Source organism: Bombus pascuorum, chromosome 16 (assembly GCF_905332965.1).
Source record: "Bombus pascuorum chromosome 16, iyBomPasc1.1, whole genome shotgun sequence".
Lineage (NCBI taxonomy): Eukaryota > Metazoa > Arthropoda > Insecta > Hymenoptera > Apidae > Bombus > Bombus pascuorum.
This window is the reverse complement of record NC_083503.1, coordinates 878,094-896,153: the sequence shown is the minus strand read 5'-3', so window position 1 is coordinate 896,153 and position 18,060 is coordinate 878,094. Positions and strand designations below refer to the sequence as shown.

At 44.4% G+C, this 18,060-nt stretch overlaps 1 protein-coding gene across 13 annotated transcripts in view; it reads left to right on the top strand.

Moving 5' to 3' along the window:
* LOC132915036 (cyclic nucleotide-gated cation channel alpha-3-like) overlaps positions 1-18,060 on the top strand; it is a 219,775-nt gene that overhangs the window by 187,494 nt on the left and 14,221 nt on the right. For all 13 annotated transcript variants that reach the window (XM_060974654.1, XM_060974645.1, XM_060974643.1 and 10 more), the window contains 2 exons: positions 13,614-13,754; positions 15,113-15,265. In XM_060974654.1, coding sequence (XP_060830637.1) covers positions 13,614-13,754; positions 15,113-15,265 — 294 coding nt within the window. The remainder of the gene's footprint in view (positions 1-13,613; positions 13,755-15,112; positions 15,266-18,060) is intronic.

The window sequence follows — 18,060 nt, the reverse complement described above, 5'->3', positions numbered from 1 at the left end:
GGCAGAAACACGACGTAAAGCCAAAGCCAGCTTTAACATCGCAGAGCCACATAAGGCACGATCAAGAACTAACGCGTATTTGACGCGTATTAAAGCTGAATTTTCAGAAACGCTCCGAACGTGCAACGTAGGTGAGCGAGCTATTGGTATCGGTCGTATGTTGCGGATGATAGCCGCAGAAGTACCACAAAATCTCTGTTCGCAGCTGTTGAAAGCTCGGTAACGCGTTTAAAGCGAGCTCGTCCGTGCCGGGTCAGTTGCGCGTCTTGGGCTGCCGGGTCCGAGAGTTAATTCGTCAAACGAAGAAGACGGAGAGACTCCTCGTCTGATTTCAACGTCGGCTTTCCGCCCTACTTGGCGCACGAATCCACTCTGGCGCAGCGTCGTTCAAAAGTGTATCGTTGAATTATTCATGACGCGTGTTCTTTTGGACTACGTTAGCGCCGACCACCGCCCACCTCGCCGAGACTTCTCGTTAAGACGTTTGCACGGTGAATACAAACGCGCGATCACGGCAGAAAAATAAGCGCGATCATCGAACGCGCGCCGCTTCCCTTTGTAAATAAAAACCTAGCTCCTTCCCGTAGCTAATGAAACAGAAGAAAAAGCAGCAGGGATTTGCCGTCCACTCGTACTAGGGGACCATTTATAATACGTTGATCGAATTTCTCCAGTCTCACGCACCCACGCGCTTCTCAGGATAATCCAACAGCCGATCCAACGTTATCAGGTCCGTTTCTTTTACGGTATAAAATTCGCGTGACGTTGGCGTGTCCGTCGGTACCGAACGATTCACGCGCACAGAATCCATCCGCGTTGGTCGTAATCGCGGCGCTCGTTGGAACCGAGGAACGGCCGATATTCTCTTTGATATTTCGACCTACGAACGAGACGCGAAACGGCCGATCGACGGTGGAATATTACCGACGATCGATGCACGATTATGCATACGTGACGTTATCCTATCAATCGGGATTCGTCGATGGTATCAGGCCAGCCACCGGCACCGCCAACGAAGAAGCTCGCGCTAATTCTGCCACGGTTTGCAGACGACGTCCATGCTCTAATACCTGATTACGTATGCGTGCATCCGCGTACACGTTGGTCTACCGGGATTAGACTCTATCCGGACAAACGGCACCGGTCTGTTCCACTCTGGTTTAACATTGAGCCCTTAATCTGTACGTTATACCTCTTATCTGGCCGACTAGGCCACGCGGAATCGGCCCTGCCACATCGAAAATTCGCTACAGCTATTCATTATGGATTATCCGACGCAGCTAATCAGCCAGCCGGAAGACTATATTTCGGCCAGGTTACCCGGACGCACCGGAGGCCGACTATCAGCCGTACGCCCGGTTAATTAGACGTAGTCGATCCGGAGAACGACGATCGTCGATGCTCGTTATATGGCTATGATATTAGATAGTTGATTAGACGGACGGTGTCGCCAGGCCACCAGATCGTTTGCTTGGAAAGGCAGTTAATTAAGGGACAATCGTTCCGCGGTTATAGCGTTAATTGGCCTGTGTTCGTGGGCCGAGCGAGTTCGCATTCGGCGCATGGAGTCTGTCGCCAACGTCCGGCGAAGAATCGTCGTCGTTTTAGCTTTACAACTTGCTTTATCGCTCGCCGAATAACTTGTTTAGTTGCGAGATCAGTATCTTATATAAGTATCAAGGCATAACGACGGTAATATGAAAGACGTCTTCCATGGAGGACATATGAATTTCTGTTATTTGCACGTGTAACGATCTTGTTCGAGAATGGGGTAGGATAAGTTGGTTTAATTTCAAGTATTTAAGATACGACGATCGTATGGCCTTGACGGTATAAACGTGGATTAATTTAAAGGGTCCGTTTAAATACTTTGACTGGCTGCCAGTAAATTAATTCTATTTATCCCGCGTAGATCATACAACGATTTGTTCTTCGTCGTAAAAAGGAGTAAAAAGAAATAAAAGAGAACCGTATTTGGCAAAGACCAATTGAAATTGAGCGAATAGCACGAACCGTGGCCTGTTACCCGTTGTGATAATTGTACAACGTGTTTAATTAATTCTGCATCTTTTCAAAGCTCGCTAGATCTCTGCGCATAACTCGTGGCTCGATTAGGTTTCGAGCTTCGTCCGATTTCGACCGCCGATTTTACGATTGATTCGATATCGGCACCGATATATCCATCGACGATTCAGTTAGAGAAAAATCAGATCATGTTGGATATGGGACGTCAAATGGTCTGCTGGAACGCCGACGGTGATCGAAATTAAATATTCAATCAGTGGTGAATGGGGTATCGAACGAAGCGGAAAGAAGAGAGCCAGAACGATCAGGTGCAGGCAGACAATGCCTTTATGAAATTACGTTAAACGATAGCCGCCATAAAAACGTCAAATCTGTTTCCATGGATCATGTCGCAGAGTAAAATCCATTTCTCTTTCTTCTTCTATTCCATCGTTATCGTCTCTGTAACCTTCCCTTGTCCGGATATCATGGCGCTTCCATCTTGACTTTTATTCGAAGATAGGAATATCCCTGTTCGAACACGTGCATCGCTTACATCCGACGATATTCTCCGGATCTTTAATCCCTTTCCGTTTTACGAGAGACCGTGAAGAGGTGAAATAAACATTATCGATTGATATATTTATACTCTTGGATATATATATATCGGCTTGCTCGCAAAGTAATCTCGTTTCTCGCGTGAATATGAAAGAGGATTATTTTTTTTTATAAAAAGAGATAGCTCCGTTCGGTTATGTAAATTTATATCAGCCTCAATTGGCCTTGGACGGAGTATGGAGCATATTCGAGGTCGAAATTACCAGGACCAAATTTGGCATTAGCGTTCGACCCATACACGACGCGTGATCGTCCGATCAACCCAGAAGAATACGGAGGAAACGTTCGACCGGATTTCCACTTCGATCGAATTCTTCGAGATTTCCATAAAACAAAAGTAACGTGGACGCGTTACGACGATACTAACACTGTCTATACCTCGAATGTATTAATAATATTAATACCACCGTTCAAATTTGTCCACGTTCAACGATTGCAATAATTTCTGATATATTCCACAGGTCCCTGAAATCCACTGTTCGACAAAACTACTATGCAACAATGTGTTGCTAAAGTCTGTCAATGATACACTAACGTTATAGCTGGAATGTGTCGATAACCCGCCAGACACCTAACAATTACTCGAACGAGAAACGAATAAAAGAAAGAAGGTCACGCGTGGCCGATGCCAAAACGTATTCTCCGTACGAGAACGATTAATTTGGCCAGAGACTAAACTAGCTTCTCGTAACCGGTATTATACGGAAGTATGGTTGGCGGTACGTAGGTTCAGCAGCGAACGATGGGAAACTGACGTGGCGCGCGATGAAATCGAAGAAAGACGAGGCGACATGGCCGGGAGAGTCGCGGCCGTTCGAAACATAGTAGGAAGAAGAGACTCTGTCGAGAACGAAGCGGAAGAAAGTTCCGACTGGCGTGGACGTGGGGTTGGTTTCAATCGGAAATGGGCTTCCAACCAGCCGAATAAACGACAACCGAGTCGTGATAGACGGTGGTGGTGCAATTTAAACTTTCTCGTTCTCGCCGGCTTATGGCTCCTTCGACTCACGAACGAACCGGTCCAAGATAGTGGCTGACAGCTCGCAAGAAAGATGGCAAAAGGCGGCACTGATAATATACCTGAACCTCGGGATTCGCCTCGGAACGATCAAAGTATCGGCAAGATTTTGACAGAGATTCGAATCACGGCGTTTAACATTCGCCGTTACAGGAGGCGGAGAATCTTTAGCTGATTAGCGTGGTTTAGCAGCGACGCGGCGATAAACTCTGCTTGGTCCAACGCTGCTCGACGCATCTCGGAGAGACCAGCACCCGAAAAGAAAAGAACATCGACGTTTGGCCAGCATCGCGGTATCGCGTGTCGCGCTCCTGCTAGGGTGTATCCGGAGCCTTTCGTGGTCCGGATGTTCCGAAATGGTAACGAGAATGACACTCGGTTGCGAGTTGCGGGTGAATGATGGACGCGACGTCGATTTTCAAGTGGGATGATCGGCTAACGGCGTTCTTAATCGGTCGGCTGATCGATTAAAACAGGAACGAACGGAAAGTAGGCTGTATAAAAAGCCGTATCTCGGTTGATGTACTCGAGGTGTCTGGCGATCTCCGTTTCCTTTCCTATAGTTCTTCGGCAAGTACCCTTTGTTCTTTGCTAAGACAAACGTCTTTTCAAAGAGTATCTTATACCCGGTAGTTGGTTGGTGTTCCGCTACCGCCGACTGTACGTACTTGAGTCCGGTGCACCTCTCTCGTTCCTTGAGCCGTGTACCCAAGCTCCTCTCAGTTTCGCCATAGTGACACTCGAGGCCGTGAAAGTCTCAAGACTCGCTCAAGTTTCTCGATTTGTTATCCGTATTGGATTACTTGTCATGGATAGGAGCGAGTTAAAAAGTGGCCTTCTACGGCCCTGCTTGCCAGTGAGAAATGCTTGCAAGATATCCGAGAGCGTCTCCGGAGGAACAAAAAATGTTCCATTTGCCCGAGATGCGATGAGAAATTCGAAGGAAATGAGTGCAGTGACGAAAGCGATCCAAGTTTGGAACAGAGCAAATCCCAAGTATCACAGCACGGTTGTTGGCCATTGTTCTCGTACGTAGCAACGATCCGCTGCTACTGCAGATTCGCTCGATTTCGAATTACCTATAAACGCATGAAAATTCGCGGTCTAGTCATAAACTACGCAACCAGTGCTTGTTAACGTGGCGAACATGAGATTTTGTTGATTTAATGACGCAATATGATTGACTGTTGCCCTGCCTATCTTCTCCCAGCCCTTAGTACGCTGAGGAAACCTCCAGGGACACCAGTATACCGATACTCTTTACCGATGCTCTTCGACAACTGGTAGAAATACAAAAAGTACCAATTCTTCGTTGTTTCGTATTTTTCTTGCAACGTTTTTAACGAAACATTTTTATAAGTCTACTTCTTACCGATAGAATATGTTTGCCATTCGGTAAAAAAAACTTTGGGATACCTACTATATATATATAGATTGGGAAGAATTGATTTTCTCGAAAATAAAATGTAATTCGAAAAAAGATTTCACTGTCCGCTCACACTCTGTTTTATTTGACTTTACCGAATAACACCGTGTGTGACGACTAATAGGGCTGGCAGGTTGAATTTAATTTTCACCGACCAGTTCAAATAATTACTCAAAATTAATCACGGAAACGCAGAAAAGAGCACTTCCTTTTGGGACAAAGCGAACGGAAAATCGACGAGTCTGCAAACGGAACAGAATGCTGCGATGGTCAATATTTGGAATAGAAAAGCGAATTTTACAGAGAGCGATCAAAGCGATCATGAATACTTTGGTACATTTCCAACGAGCAAGGCTCGAAGCGGCACCTTCGTTATATTTAGTTTCATCGCCAACATCGACGAATGCCGTTTATCACGATTGAAAAATACTTGTCTCGAAGAGTATCAAGAAATGCTGATGACATCGTGATAGAGCGATTTCCTAATTTACGAGCGAACCAGTGTCGCCTACTTTTTAACCAACAACCGTACAATATATTGCGTAATGCTATCCTCAAAATGCTGGAAACACTCGATAATTCCTCGGAATGAGGACTCAAGTTTCGCAACTGTGACGTAACCACCGCCTGACTGACTCGCCCCAATGAACGTTCGAACGTTCGGCTCAACTCGTTCCAAGTTGTACCGTCTGCGGTCGAGTCCTTCTCGATCATCGATGGAATATTTGCGGCAGAAACGGCGCCACAAAAATTCACGTAAGATCGTCATCGTGGAAACGAGCTTTCCTCCGCGTCCAGTCTTTTGCCTGTCACCTTAATCGATGCATTAACGCGTAATGTAAATGTACCTTAGCCAAAATCAACGCGTAGTAGACGGCTGCCGTAATTTTGTAACTAGCCCCAGCCTAATTCAGTACTCACCGACAAATTCCATGCCATAATTTACCGTTTTATGGGGATATTCCTCGGCAGCAAGTTGAGCGTAACTTTTACAGCAGACAACGGCACGCTTCTCGTCGCCGAGGGTAACGCGGTCTCCTCTAATGAAAATCGCTACGATCGTGCGACGATCGTTGGGTAATTGACTTACCCACCGACCGTTTCATTTTCAACTTTTCATCCTCGAGATGGCAGCAGTCCCCGCTTCTATCAGCGCGAGTAACAGCCCCTGATGATGGAATACTGGATGAATCGCGCTCGCATGAAATATCCATCGAACGCGAGATCGGTTAATTAGGTTCGGCTGGAAATTGGTGAAATTCCTAATTATCGGCTGGACGATACATCCGCGCCAGATGTATCCGTGTCCCATGTATCGTTTCCACGTAATTCGACGCTCAAACACTGGCGATTACGTTAAAAACAACCTTTGTCTCGTTTCAAACGACCGTTCCAAACAACTTGGTTACAAGTTTCAGTCAGACGTACGTACACTTGCCTATACCACCCAATTTCCTTCCACTTAACCGGGCGGATCGAGCAAAACTTGGCTGGCGCTGCGGACAGCAGTTACGTACGCGGCAAAGAGCCACAAAGGGAAGGACCGAGCTTCGCCGTCTCTTTGTTCCAACAAGTTCTGATAATTGTACATTCGTATCTTTGGTCGTTCTCCTTCTGATGATAAAATCGAGAATTGTTGCTGCATCTATACAGGGTGTCCGGCCAAACTTTAGTACCTCGAGTGCGTCGCGCATGACTGTATTTTACTAAATATTTTATCGTACACGCTTGTCGAACACGATGCTACGGAAGCGTTTCAAAGAAGAGCGTTCGGAGTGTTCGATGGGGAACAGCAGCAGCGAGCCATATAACCAAAATCGAAACAATGCAATTCGAAATCATTAGAACGATGGTAAACGTGGTACGTTAGAAACGAGGACATACGGAAAAAGCTGATGAACGGTCAAGGAGGAGATTAACAGACTCGTAGAAAGATACAGAGAAAGAATAGAAATACACGCGAACCAGCTGACAGCGGAAACGAACAACGCGACAAAAATCTCAAGAAGACTAAGAAGGAAACACCTAATAGACTTCATAAAAGATATAAACTAGCAAACACGAAGATGGCACCCCGCTGGGGGTAGCCACCCACATGCTATATTTTATTTTTTTCCCCAACAAATAAGATACGATACTTTACCAAATGTCCTTCAGGACAAATTGTAAAAAAAACCAGAATAAACAAAAAAACAAAAATTTTGTTGACTATCTTCTCTGGTTGACCGGGAGATCTCTTCTCGTAGGATTAACAAGGTAAAAAAGAAAGCGAGAGAATCGGGGAAACGTTCTCGCAAACCAATCTAGATAATCTCGGAGTTGAGAAGCTCGGGACAAATAGGCGAAAGAACACGTATCGTTGGACATTAAGCGTTACGTTTAATAAGGTACAAACGCGTGTTTATACGACGCGTAAATCATCCGTGTTGCATTTGCCGGGCGATTCGTTGCCGCGTTAACCGTGTAGTATTCATATATTCCGCATCTGCAGTCGCACGCTCATGTAAATTACATAAAGCTTTCGGGGTGCGGTGTCGCGAACGAACAAGTTTTGCATCGTTGTTTGCTACATTGAACTGAGTTTATGGTACGAGCAGAATACGTCACTTCGAGGACATTATGCTCCGAGGAAGTTACCGATTGAATTCAAATTGCCACCGGCTATAAATCAGCCACCAGAGCGAAGCTTCTCTTAAAAAATCTCCATTCTGCAGACGACATATGAGAAACGCGAATTCGCGACGGTGCCATTTGTAGCGTGCGATGCACGTTCGGAAAATGACGAATTCGCCAGGTTTCGCTTTGGCGTTTATAGCAACGATTGGGCGAAGAACGACTAGTGCCTCCACCCTCGGCGTCGCAGCCTCGCAGCAGAATGCCGCTAGCCTCGGTTCTAGCGAGGGAGCTTTGGAGGAGAGTCGTGGAAAACCCAGGCAATCGAAATCGCAAGACGCCAAGGCCGCTGACCCGTGCAACATGCGAACGAGGGCTTAAATTATGGCACCCTTAAGCGTTGACGACTGCTTTTCCTTCCCACGGCCGAAGGTGACGAAGGGCCGGACGGCCGTCACGGGTGTTCGAACTTGGCCTTTTCTTACAAATATTTTATGGCTTTCAGATGCACTTGTGCATGCTAAATGGATATAAATCGATGGATGCAAATAAACGATGGTACAAGAATGATAAACGAACAAGTCTCTTTAACGTATACCACGATTGATCGGTATGATCGTTTGACGAATCTAAAAGATATAGTTTGAGCGATGTCATTGGTCTCGCCCTCGCTGATAAGATATTCAGAATTCAAATATGCTATAAGTTGTCGAAATTCGTAAAAAGAAAAGAAATTTAGCCAATTTACAGAAACAACGAGTTGCATCCCCGTGTGAAAAGACATCGTTACTCGGTCAACCATTGTACATGATCGAACGCCTGACACGGCCTTAAACGATAAGACGATAGTTTCCAAGTTATTTGTTTGTCCGATGCGATAGTTTTCGGAATGGTAAAATAAATAGAGTAAATTCGGCAGTTATAACTGGATCCGAGTCGAGTTATCAGTTTGATCAGCGAAGCGAAACGTTGCTCGATGTTAAAGGGAGACACAGTGGGACCTGAAATGCTCAGTTTCAGGCCCGTTCCGAAGAAACGAACTCCAATGTCTACAAAACGTTGCGTTAGCGCAGGATGCAAGTGGAAATTGCAAGTAAAATGGCTCCCGAAAGGCCAATCTCGCGTTATCTCGCCATCGTGGTGAGACTTGGAGATGTGAAATGCGCACTCGCGTCGTTACCTCTCCCCTGGACAGATCGTCGAAATATCATTTTCCACTCAAAGGGGAATCGCCTTTTATCCTCCTGGCACTTACATCGTTTACCGTTTCAACTGTGCAATTATAGAACGATCGTGGAAGGTGGTGAAACGTGACGTCGCGTGGCAATCGATATCTCCGGTTGCAGCGTTCCCGAGTTGGTTGAACGCCGCTGTTGGCGCGTTCCGCGACCCTCTTTGAATTCGGTGCAGCCGGTTTTTACGAGCGGGTAGCGCTCGCAAAACGGTTCTCGGCTACGAAGGCTACGAACCACCGATGCCAGGAAGCACGTATCGGTCGTTAGTCCTTGCAACTTGCAGCGCTTTTATTCCGCAGCGGACGCGGAACGATGGACATTAAAATGCCAGCCGGGTGAAAAAATTCGTACGTTCGGGGAAATTCGAATCCGAGTGAATGGCGCGACCAACGAAAAGGCTGCACGAAGAGAAAGCTTTTAAATTACACGCTCCGGTCGTTAAATAGGTTTTTATAGAGGGCTCGGGACGAGCCTGTTAGAAGATAACCTCCGTTTTCCAAATCTCGTCTTTTCATTTTCTCTCTTTCGTTCCAAGTTGCTCTACGTTCGTTCTACGGCGCGCCAAAGAAACAACGATTCAAAGGATGGAAAAATTTCAGAAAAAAGAAAGTGAAAACAGTGAGTTTCTTACCAGCCTGCGTGATTTGAAAATCGTGACAAAATATTGTTGCAAATATCGCTACATCGATGCCGCGCTTCGTCGGGGAGGCGTGTAATTTGAAAAAGCTGTACTCGCCAGGAAATGGACGTTTCTCTTTATTCTAACGGAGACCTGGAATGCCCAGACCTCTATGAAATACGCTCGTTTCTGTTCCTTCCGCAAGGAAGCGTCCTAGGTCCAATACTATACACACTATATAATACTATATACACGGCCAACATACCAACAACCACCAACAGCAAAATACTGACATTTGCGGACGGCACAGCCATACTAGTCAGGCACACTAACCCCGTAACAGCAGCCACGATATTACAAGAACATCACAAAAATAGAAAAGTGGCTGCAAGACAAAGAAATTAAAGCTAACCCTAACAAATGCAACCACGTCACGTTCACACTGAGAAAACAGATAACACCGAACATCTTCCTGAACGGCACACATAGATACACACTTCACGTGGAAACAGCATATGAAATAAATAATAGACAAAATACAGACAGCAAGGAGACAAATGCACTGGCTAGCAAGCCGAAAATCCAAACTGAGCACGGAAAACAAATTAAAAGTATACGAAATAATCATGAAACCAATCTGGACACACGAAATTCCACTATGCGGAACAGCAGCAACGAGCCATATAACCAAAATCGAAAAAATGCAAGTCAAAATCATCAGAACGATGGTAAACGCCCCATGGTGCGTTAGAAACGAGGACATTCGGAAAGACCTGGGAATTTCAACGGTCGAGGAGGAGATTACCAGATTCGCAAGAAGATACAGAGAAAAAATAGAAACACACCTGAACCAGCTGGCAGCGGAAACGAACAACGCAACAAACATCGCAAGAAGATTAAAAAGGAAACACCCAATAGATCTCATAAAGGATATAACCTAGCAAACACGAAGATGGCACCCCGCTGGGGGTAGCCACCCACATGCTATATTTTTATTGTTATTTTTTTCTAATCACTAGGATGTAATACTTTACCAAATGTCCTTCTGGACAAATTGTAAAAAACAAAAATAAAAAAAAAATTTCTCTTCCTCTGGAAACCACACCAATACACTCAGCTGTACACACCACTAAATTAAATGTTCCTGGAGGAACAGCGTCGTCTCTGGATGCTGCAGTGGCTAGAAATGTAAGGCTACCTACTACGAACCGCGATTTTTATTAACACATTTCCTACCGGAAAAATATTTTATGACGCTGCCTTTACGTCTCTTAGGACCTATACTACACCTCATTTTATGGCAGCCAACAATTTTCATCAAGACAAGGGCGGTTTACGGAAGGATGGACCGGATCGTGTCTAACCTTTTTCTGTCTCTCACTGCGGCTCTTGATCATCGAATTAGAAGTGGAGAGATCACGGAAATGGAGCAAATCGCGTCTATCTTTGTTCCGACTCCAATTACAATTTCTCATCGTCAAATTGGAAATGATTTACAGAAATTGGGTAAATCGCGTCTACCTTTGATCCGACTCCGGTTACAATTCCTCGTCGTCGAATTGAAAACGATTCGCGAAAATTAGTCTAATCGCGTCTACCTTCGTTCCCACTCTAAATCCACTTGCCGATCATCAAATTAGAAATTATTCACGCAGCTCTTAAGAATTGTTTGCAAAAATCTCACCAGTCTCGTTAATTCTGTAGTCTTGGTTTCGTCATTTGGCGTTGATCTACGCGATGATCGCTATTCTTTCGCCTATGTACGTCGATCATCGTCGATGAAGTCGTTCGAATATCCAAAGTTTACGGTTACGATAAAAATTTTCATAATAAATTCGCAATTATTCCGCTTAATAAAGAGTTACGGAAAACGACAGTGATTGACAATCTCGCTGACGGAAATAGCATTTTTTACCATTTCCTCTACGAAACCTAATTTGCTTTACAAATGGCACGTACATAGGCAAACGCCGCGCGACATTTGTCTTTTCTTTCATTTCGGTTTTCATAAATCCGTGTCGTAGAAACGTCAACGCGGTAGGAACCGGCGAACGCGTAGAAAGCATTCCCTAAAACATTCTGAAACGTGACAAGTATTTTTATCCAGGAAGAATTTGCCGAATTTGCGGTAATTGTCGCTTGTCATCCGCTTGTTTAATTTTCATAAATCATCGTTCGTCTGTATACGAGTGTTTGCGCGTACGCGTGTTAAACATAGCCGACAGAAGATTGTTTCAAGTCGAACGTTTCAATTTCTCCAATTTCTATTAGAAACGTGTTGATAATAACAATCGCATGGATCACGTGGGAGTAAATAATTTTGTGGCAATACAAAATACAATTTTGGTTTCTTCGATAGAAGATGAACGGAATTCGGTAGATGTACGTAAACTTGCGTGATTAACTGTAGCATACGTTGATCAAACGCACAGATTTCTCCGGCATATTTTTCCATTTGGACATGGCTAATTAATTCAAACATCAAACGTCAGGTTCGGGCAAACACGGCGAAATATCCGTGCGTGAAATTTTCAGTTAATTCCGGTTCTCGTTCGAGCTGAAAACGCGTGCGTGTAGCTATTGTGACCGAATATACAAATACTTTTTAACCAACATTCTCGTTATAAAAGCGGCCGGTTGAACAGAGGAACGTATGGTTTAAAAATTAAATAAAGCGATGAAACAAGCGAGCTAGCTACCCGGTAACGGATATCACGGCTTTTGGGATTTTTCGGTTAAAAAATGTTTCAGCAAAGGACACGCGAGCGTGTTTCATTTTTCAAAATTTGTTTTTCACTGACCGGTAAGATTGGATTATTTTCTTGTCGATCGAATTATGCCCATGCACCCAGCCATCTATGATACCAACGTTCGACGATAATCGAATCAGATTCGACAAGATATAGAAAGCGTAACCCGAACCATCGAAATAATCTCGTCAACGATTTATCAAGCCAGCACGCTGGAACAAGACTCGAGAGGACTTGGCCGAACGATCTCTCGAGATAAGCTCGGTTAAACCATCGATGGATGGATGGTTTCCGATTCGAGTCACCCAACACCTAGCAAATTTACTCACTGATTCGCACTAATGACGGGCAGCGGTAGTCCGGTGATGTAATGTTCGAACTTTGCCGGTGTCTTCTATGAGTACAGATAAATCTGAAATATCATGCGGCGAATAGAGGAAAAAATACGTTGCAAATGAACGTTGATAAAACACGCGCGTATTCGAAGCGGAAAAGGGCATCCGTTAATAGGAAATGTTAATAGAACGTTCCCTATGCTATGGTTTCGTCGTCTCGATACGACGCACCGTATAACTGTGTTTACCGTTTCAACGCTCGATTCTATTAAACGGCGTAGAAAGCTCGTTTCGTTTCAGTCTCGTTCCGCTTTCGTTGGAAGCAAGAGTTGCCGAATTTTCACAGTGTCGCCAGTATTTGCGGAAATAATTACGAATTTGCGAATGTGCGGATACGCGTTTCGTTGGCGGGTTGTGCGCCGCAAGCTCTAGAAACGTGCGCGAAGTTCGATCGACGAATATCCTGTAAATAATTATGTAAGTTCACGAGAATATAATATTCGATGGTTAGCGGAGAGAGAATAGAGAGATAGAAGTTTGCATTAACAAAAGCGGTCGACACTTGGAATACATGGTTTTCCTATGACTTTTTAATGAACCATTTGCCAACATTTTGCTACATGATTTTTAGTCTTATCGTTGCCCCGTAGAACACACTGGCAAAGTTTGCACACTGTGTATATACGTATAATACTTAGAACAGCATCATTACGTTTGAAAATTTTAACTAATCGAACGAATAGAATTTTGCTTAACTCTCGTCGATATAATAAAGTAGACCAATTGGCAATTACCAATAAAATTGCAGATAACTGATATATTAATTAGTGATTGGCGTTATACGATTCAATATTTTTTATCTTATATTGTTCTACGTTACTATGGATATATTAATCGAGTAATACGCTTATTAATAGCACAATACCGAAAGGTGACGCGATATAGCGGAATATCGACTTGTAGTAACCGCGATGCTTTCTTTTTTCTAATTGCAGCAAAGCTGGATGGTGTGAAAACGTACATGAGAATGAGAAGAGTGCCAAAGCATCTACAGGTGAAGGTGATCAAATGGTTCGACTACCTTTGGTTGACGCAGAAATGCTCGGACGAAGAGAAAGCTGTCAGCTGTCTTCCCGGTAAGCGTTTCCCGCTTCTCTGTTCGAAACGTTCGCCCCTTTATTATTAATAGTAAGTTGGAATAAATAATTTATTTACTTATACCGGAAATTTATAGTTCTCGAGTTACCGCTGCAAAAGAAGCAGCCGTGTTTCTTGTACATCGTTCCACCGGTAAAGTTGTCGTGCAAGTAGTCCAGTTCGAAGATTCATTCGAACGTACGTTCGTGTTTTTTTTCGTTGAATAGAAAGGTCGTTGAGTAAAAGTCCATTTTTATTTAAAGGAGAGCCAGTTGTATCAGTAAGTCGCATAAAAATTTCTCGGAAAATGGGAAACGATTAAAAAGTATTAATCTTTTTAATCGTTCCAACTACGAATAACTATAACGAACGGGTTAATTTTGGTCATGTGTCGCGTTTATCGCAAGCTAAAATATTCACAGACGTCTCCTATCGGCGAGTTGACGCGTTCGCGCATTGACGAAGGTTGCTCGAAAGTGCATCAATTTGCTCGTGTAATTTTTTCCACAGCATTTAGCATCGCACGATTCGCTTTTCCTCTTCGGTAATTCCTTCCTCCTCTTCCTTATTTCTTCTCATACGTACACGTGAATCGCGTATCGAGGTTTATTCCACTGGATTTACCTTGGTCATAGCTGCAGCAATCTTATTTCATCCCGCAGTAATATGACGCACGTAGAAATCTTCCATCGTGATTCTCATTTAGCCAGAATGATGGACGTCGCTGAAACGTATTTCCGCGGGATAGTTCGTTAAATCTGCCGCTGAATCTCCGTCCCGTAAATATTTTTGAAGCGTTAAAGTACACCGGGTGTAGTCGAATAACATGCACGCATGGCCAGCACGTGGTGATTTCTCGTGAAAAAATAAGAAGAAAACATGGAATAGAATTTGTTCGTACGACGAATCGTTTTCCACGTAATCGAGTTGCAGGATGTACAGCAGGCTATATTTACGGGCTACTGTAATGGTAACATTTATAATCAGAGTATCCAAAGTAAAAAGAAAATCCGAAATCATCCTTAACGTGGACTTTCTGACGTCTCTCTTGAGCTAAGCGTAACGCTGACAGACGATTGTCCGCAGCCAATCAGCGTCCGTCTTTCGTGCAAGATCCGCAAATTTCGTGAAAGATTCGCAAAAAGACAGATCCGCAGGTGATCGGCTGCGACACGTGGTTGCGGACAATTTACCGCCAGCGTTAGACTTAGCTTTACGGTCTATCCATTCATGAAGAAATAAATCGTCCAAGCCGAATTTATCGGCGAGGAGACCTTAAGATCTCGCGGCAAAGAAGCTGAACAAACGGAAGCTGAAAAGTCGCCGTCGTTAAATTAATCCCGTTGGAACGTTGCAGACAAGCTGAAGGCCGAAATTGCGATAAACGTGCACCTGGACACGCTACGGAGGGTGGAGATCTTCCAGAACACGGAGGCTGGCTTCCTGTGCGAGCTTGTACTAAGACTGCGACCAGTTCTTTTCTCACCCGGCGACTATATTTGTCGCAAAGGTACGCGTAATTTTCTCCTTTTCTTTTTTTCCTTTCTTATTCAGTCACCGGAATCGCCTAGCTAGCTCGATGTCCAGTGCTGATTGAAACGTAGCGCGGTGTATCATCGCCACTACAGAATAACATAGACACGAACCGATTTCCAATCAAACCGCTGCACTGTAATCGTTCGATACAGCGACTGGGCTGATGTAAATCCATCTTTGCAATATCGATAATCATAGATGTTATTAGATTTGTGCTATTGGGATGTTGCGTTTAGGTCAATCTGTTTATCAAGTCAACGAGTGGCGTGTTTTCTTTTTTTAAGTTTGACTGGCCTCTATTGATTTTTTTGATCGGATTAGTTAAGAGGCCGGTGTGGCTTTTTACGAGACGGAAATCGGTTTTTCAAGTGGCTTTCGTCGAAGTTTGTGATTTCTTTTCTGATCGTAAATATTTCAACGCCATTGTGAAATATTTTCTTCGACGTGTACCACGATACGTTGCGTATAGTCCACAGGTCGTGTAACTACTTCTCACTTGCAATTTCTTCCTTCCTTTCATCCTCTGCACCCTCCTCGTTCTTCTTGCTTGCTTCCTTCCTTCCTTTTACACATCGCCACACGTTTTTCCTGACCGGGATTCTCTTGGAACGAACAGCTGGAACCTCGCCAAAAGATGTACCCTAGCTGGCAGAAGTTTCAGAAGCGATTGCCTACCCTCTCCACTTGGCCTCGTTGCCAATAGCGTACCCAGAAGGCGCAGTTATGAACGAAATACTTTATTCCGAGAAATAGCTAACCGTGTCGCGGATCGAGAGAATCATCCGCCTCGGACGACTGCAGCTTGCTCTAAAAATTCTCTCCCGCCTCACGAGGAATCTTATCTTGTCCGGCGTTCCTCGGCAACTGCAGGTTCGTTCAGAGAAGAAACGTCGTGTGTTCGATAACGGGGCGCTATTATTTTCGCCTTGCTCGAACCTTTTCTTTTTTCTCCTTTTTTTTTTTTTACGTGGGGAAATCCTCATGGACACTCCGCCGCTCTTCCAGGAAGCGAAGAAAGTTTTCGGGAAGTCTTTCCTATCGCAGTCTGCAGCCAGATCGAGGTTGATCAACTTTGGTGTGAAACGCCTTTCCGCGAGATTATTGGAAATGTCGGAAAAGTGGTGAATCCTCTCTTAGACTGTACACCGCGTACATCTTCGAAATTGTTGGATCACTTTCTATCGTCCTACGAGTAGCTGCGATATTCTACGAAACAAAATCGAAGAAACGCGTAGTTGGCGATGAAAATCTTGGGCCGCCGAGCCACTTCGCAAAACCTCTGTACAAAACCTTTGAACAGAGCGGAGAGATTCGTCGCCGAAGGCAAGTGAATAAAATCGTCGATTTAATTAAAGGCAACCGAGCGTGGAATAGTTTTCGCTGGATACGTCAGCGATCGGTCAGTATTTCTTCGATGGGTCGCGCGGACGAACGTGACCAGCCAGCCAAATAATTTTCTCTTCCCCTGGGAGAGCAGGGAATGAGAAACGAAAGCGAAGGACAGGAAAGCAGCCAGTGGACAGAGACAGACAGTACGTGTGTGTGTGTGTGAGGTGATCGTCTTCTCTCTAGCCTCTTCATCGCCGCGGAAACGACTGCCGCATGACCGTTGGTACGCGACTACAGCCGTTTTCTAGCGCCCTGGATGCTTCTGCTTGATGGCCGACTCTACGTCGAGTGGATCCACTGCTGCTGCGGCGCAGTCGACGACTTCAGCCTGAATTATGGCTACCCGTTACTACTTTAACTACGCTAACGTCGTCTTTACCGTGGCTTTCTCCAAACGAATCGCTTTCTCTCAGCGATTCGCACGATTTTACACACACGTGTACGTAGGTTGGATGAAACGACGACAGCGTTGGAACACTCGTAGGCGTCTTCTATACGAACGTATCACGCGTATTGCCGGGAATTATTTGACTAGAAAGTACGCTCGCCGTATATTCGTTTTATCAACATTTTAATAGAACGTATAATTACTCGCTTGAAACGTTTATTTCGTCATTTGTTTCGCCACTTGGTCTGAAATAATATCATCCGAATAATAATACACGTATTCGTTAGCTTCTTCGATATTTAATTTCATCGACGAAACGAATATGGTTTTCCGTGACACGTGAAATTTTTACTCCGACGTTTAACGTAGATTTTCAGATTTCCTTTACACGTGCCTCTTTATTCGCAATAGCTCTATGAATGTTAAATTTGAAGCGAACTCGGAAGCATAAATTTTCTATGCTGGTACCCTGACTTCTTTAAAATTATTCGCCGATCTAACGTCTCACGGCAAGCAGTTTAGTAAGTGTACGTTGAACATGCATGGAAAATCGGGCTTTGACATCGCTTGATGTGGGTTTAATCCCCATAAGTAGTGCAATGAATAGGATAGAACAGGGTTGGAACAAGGCTGAACGGAGTAGAACAGAGTAAACATAGGATGACGAAGCGTAGCAGGCACAAGCACACAAGAAGATACCAAGCCGCTTGTGCAATGCAAGTAGAAACTATGCTCTGTTTCCCATTAGACTGCTAATGAAACGTTATCAATCAAAATTTAAGTATGATGATGCACGCCGGGTGAAACGTCGTAGCGGTGTAAGCGAAAATTCTGAGAATTGGAATTTATTCGCTCGTTTCAATTCCTACGAGTATCGTCTGTTCGGTGTCGTAATTAACGCGTTCGTAATTATTACTTTCTCTCGTGATACGTTCTCACAACTTGGAAGATGACGGAAGATACAACAAATTTCTCACAACAACATACGTCGA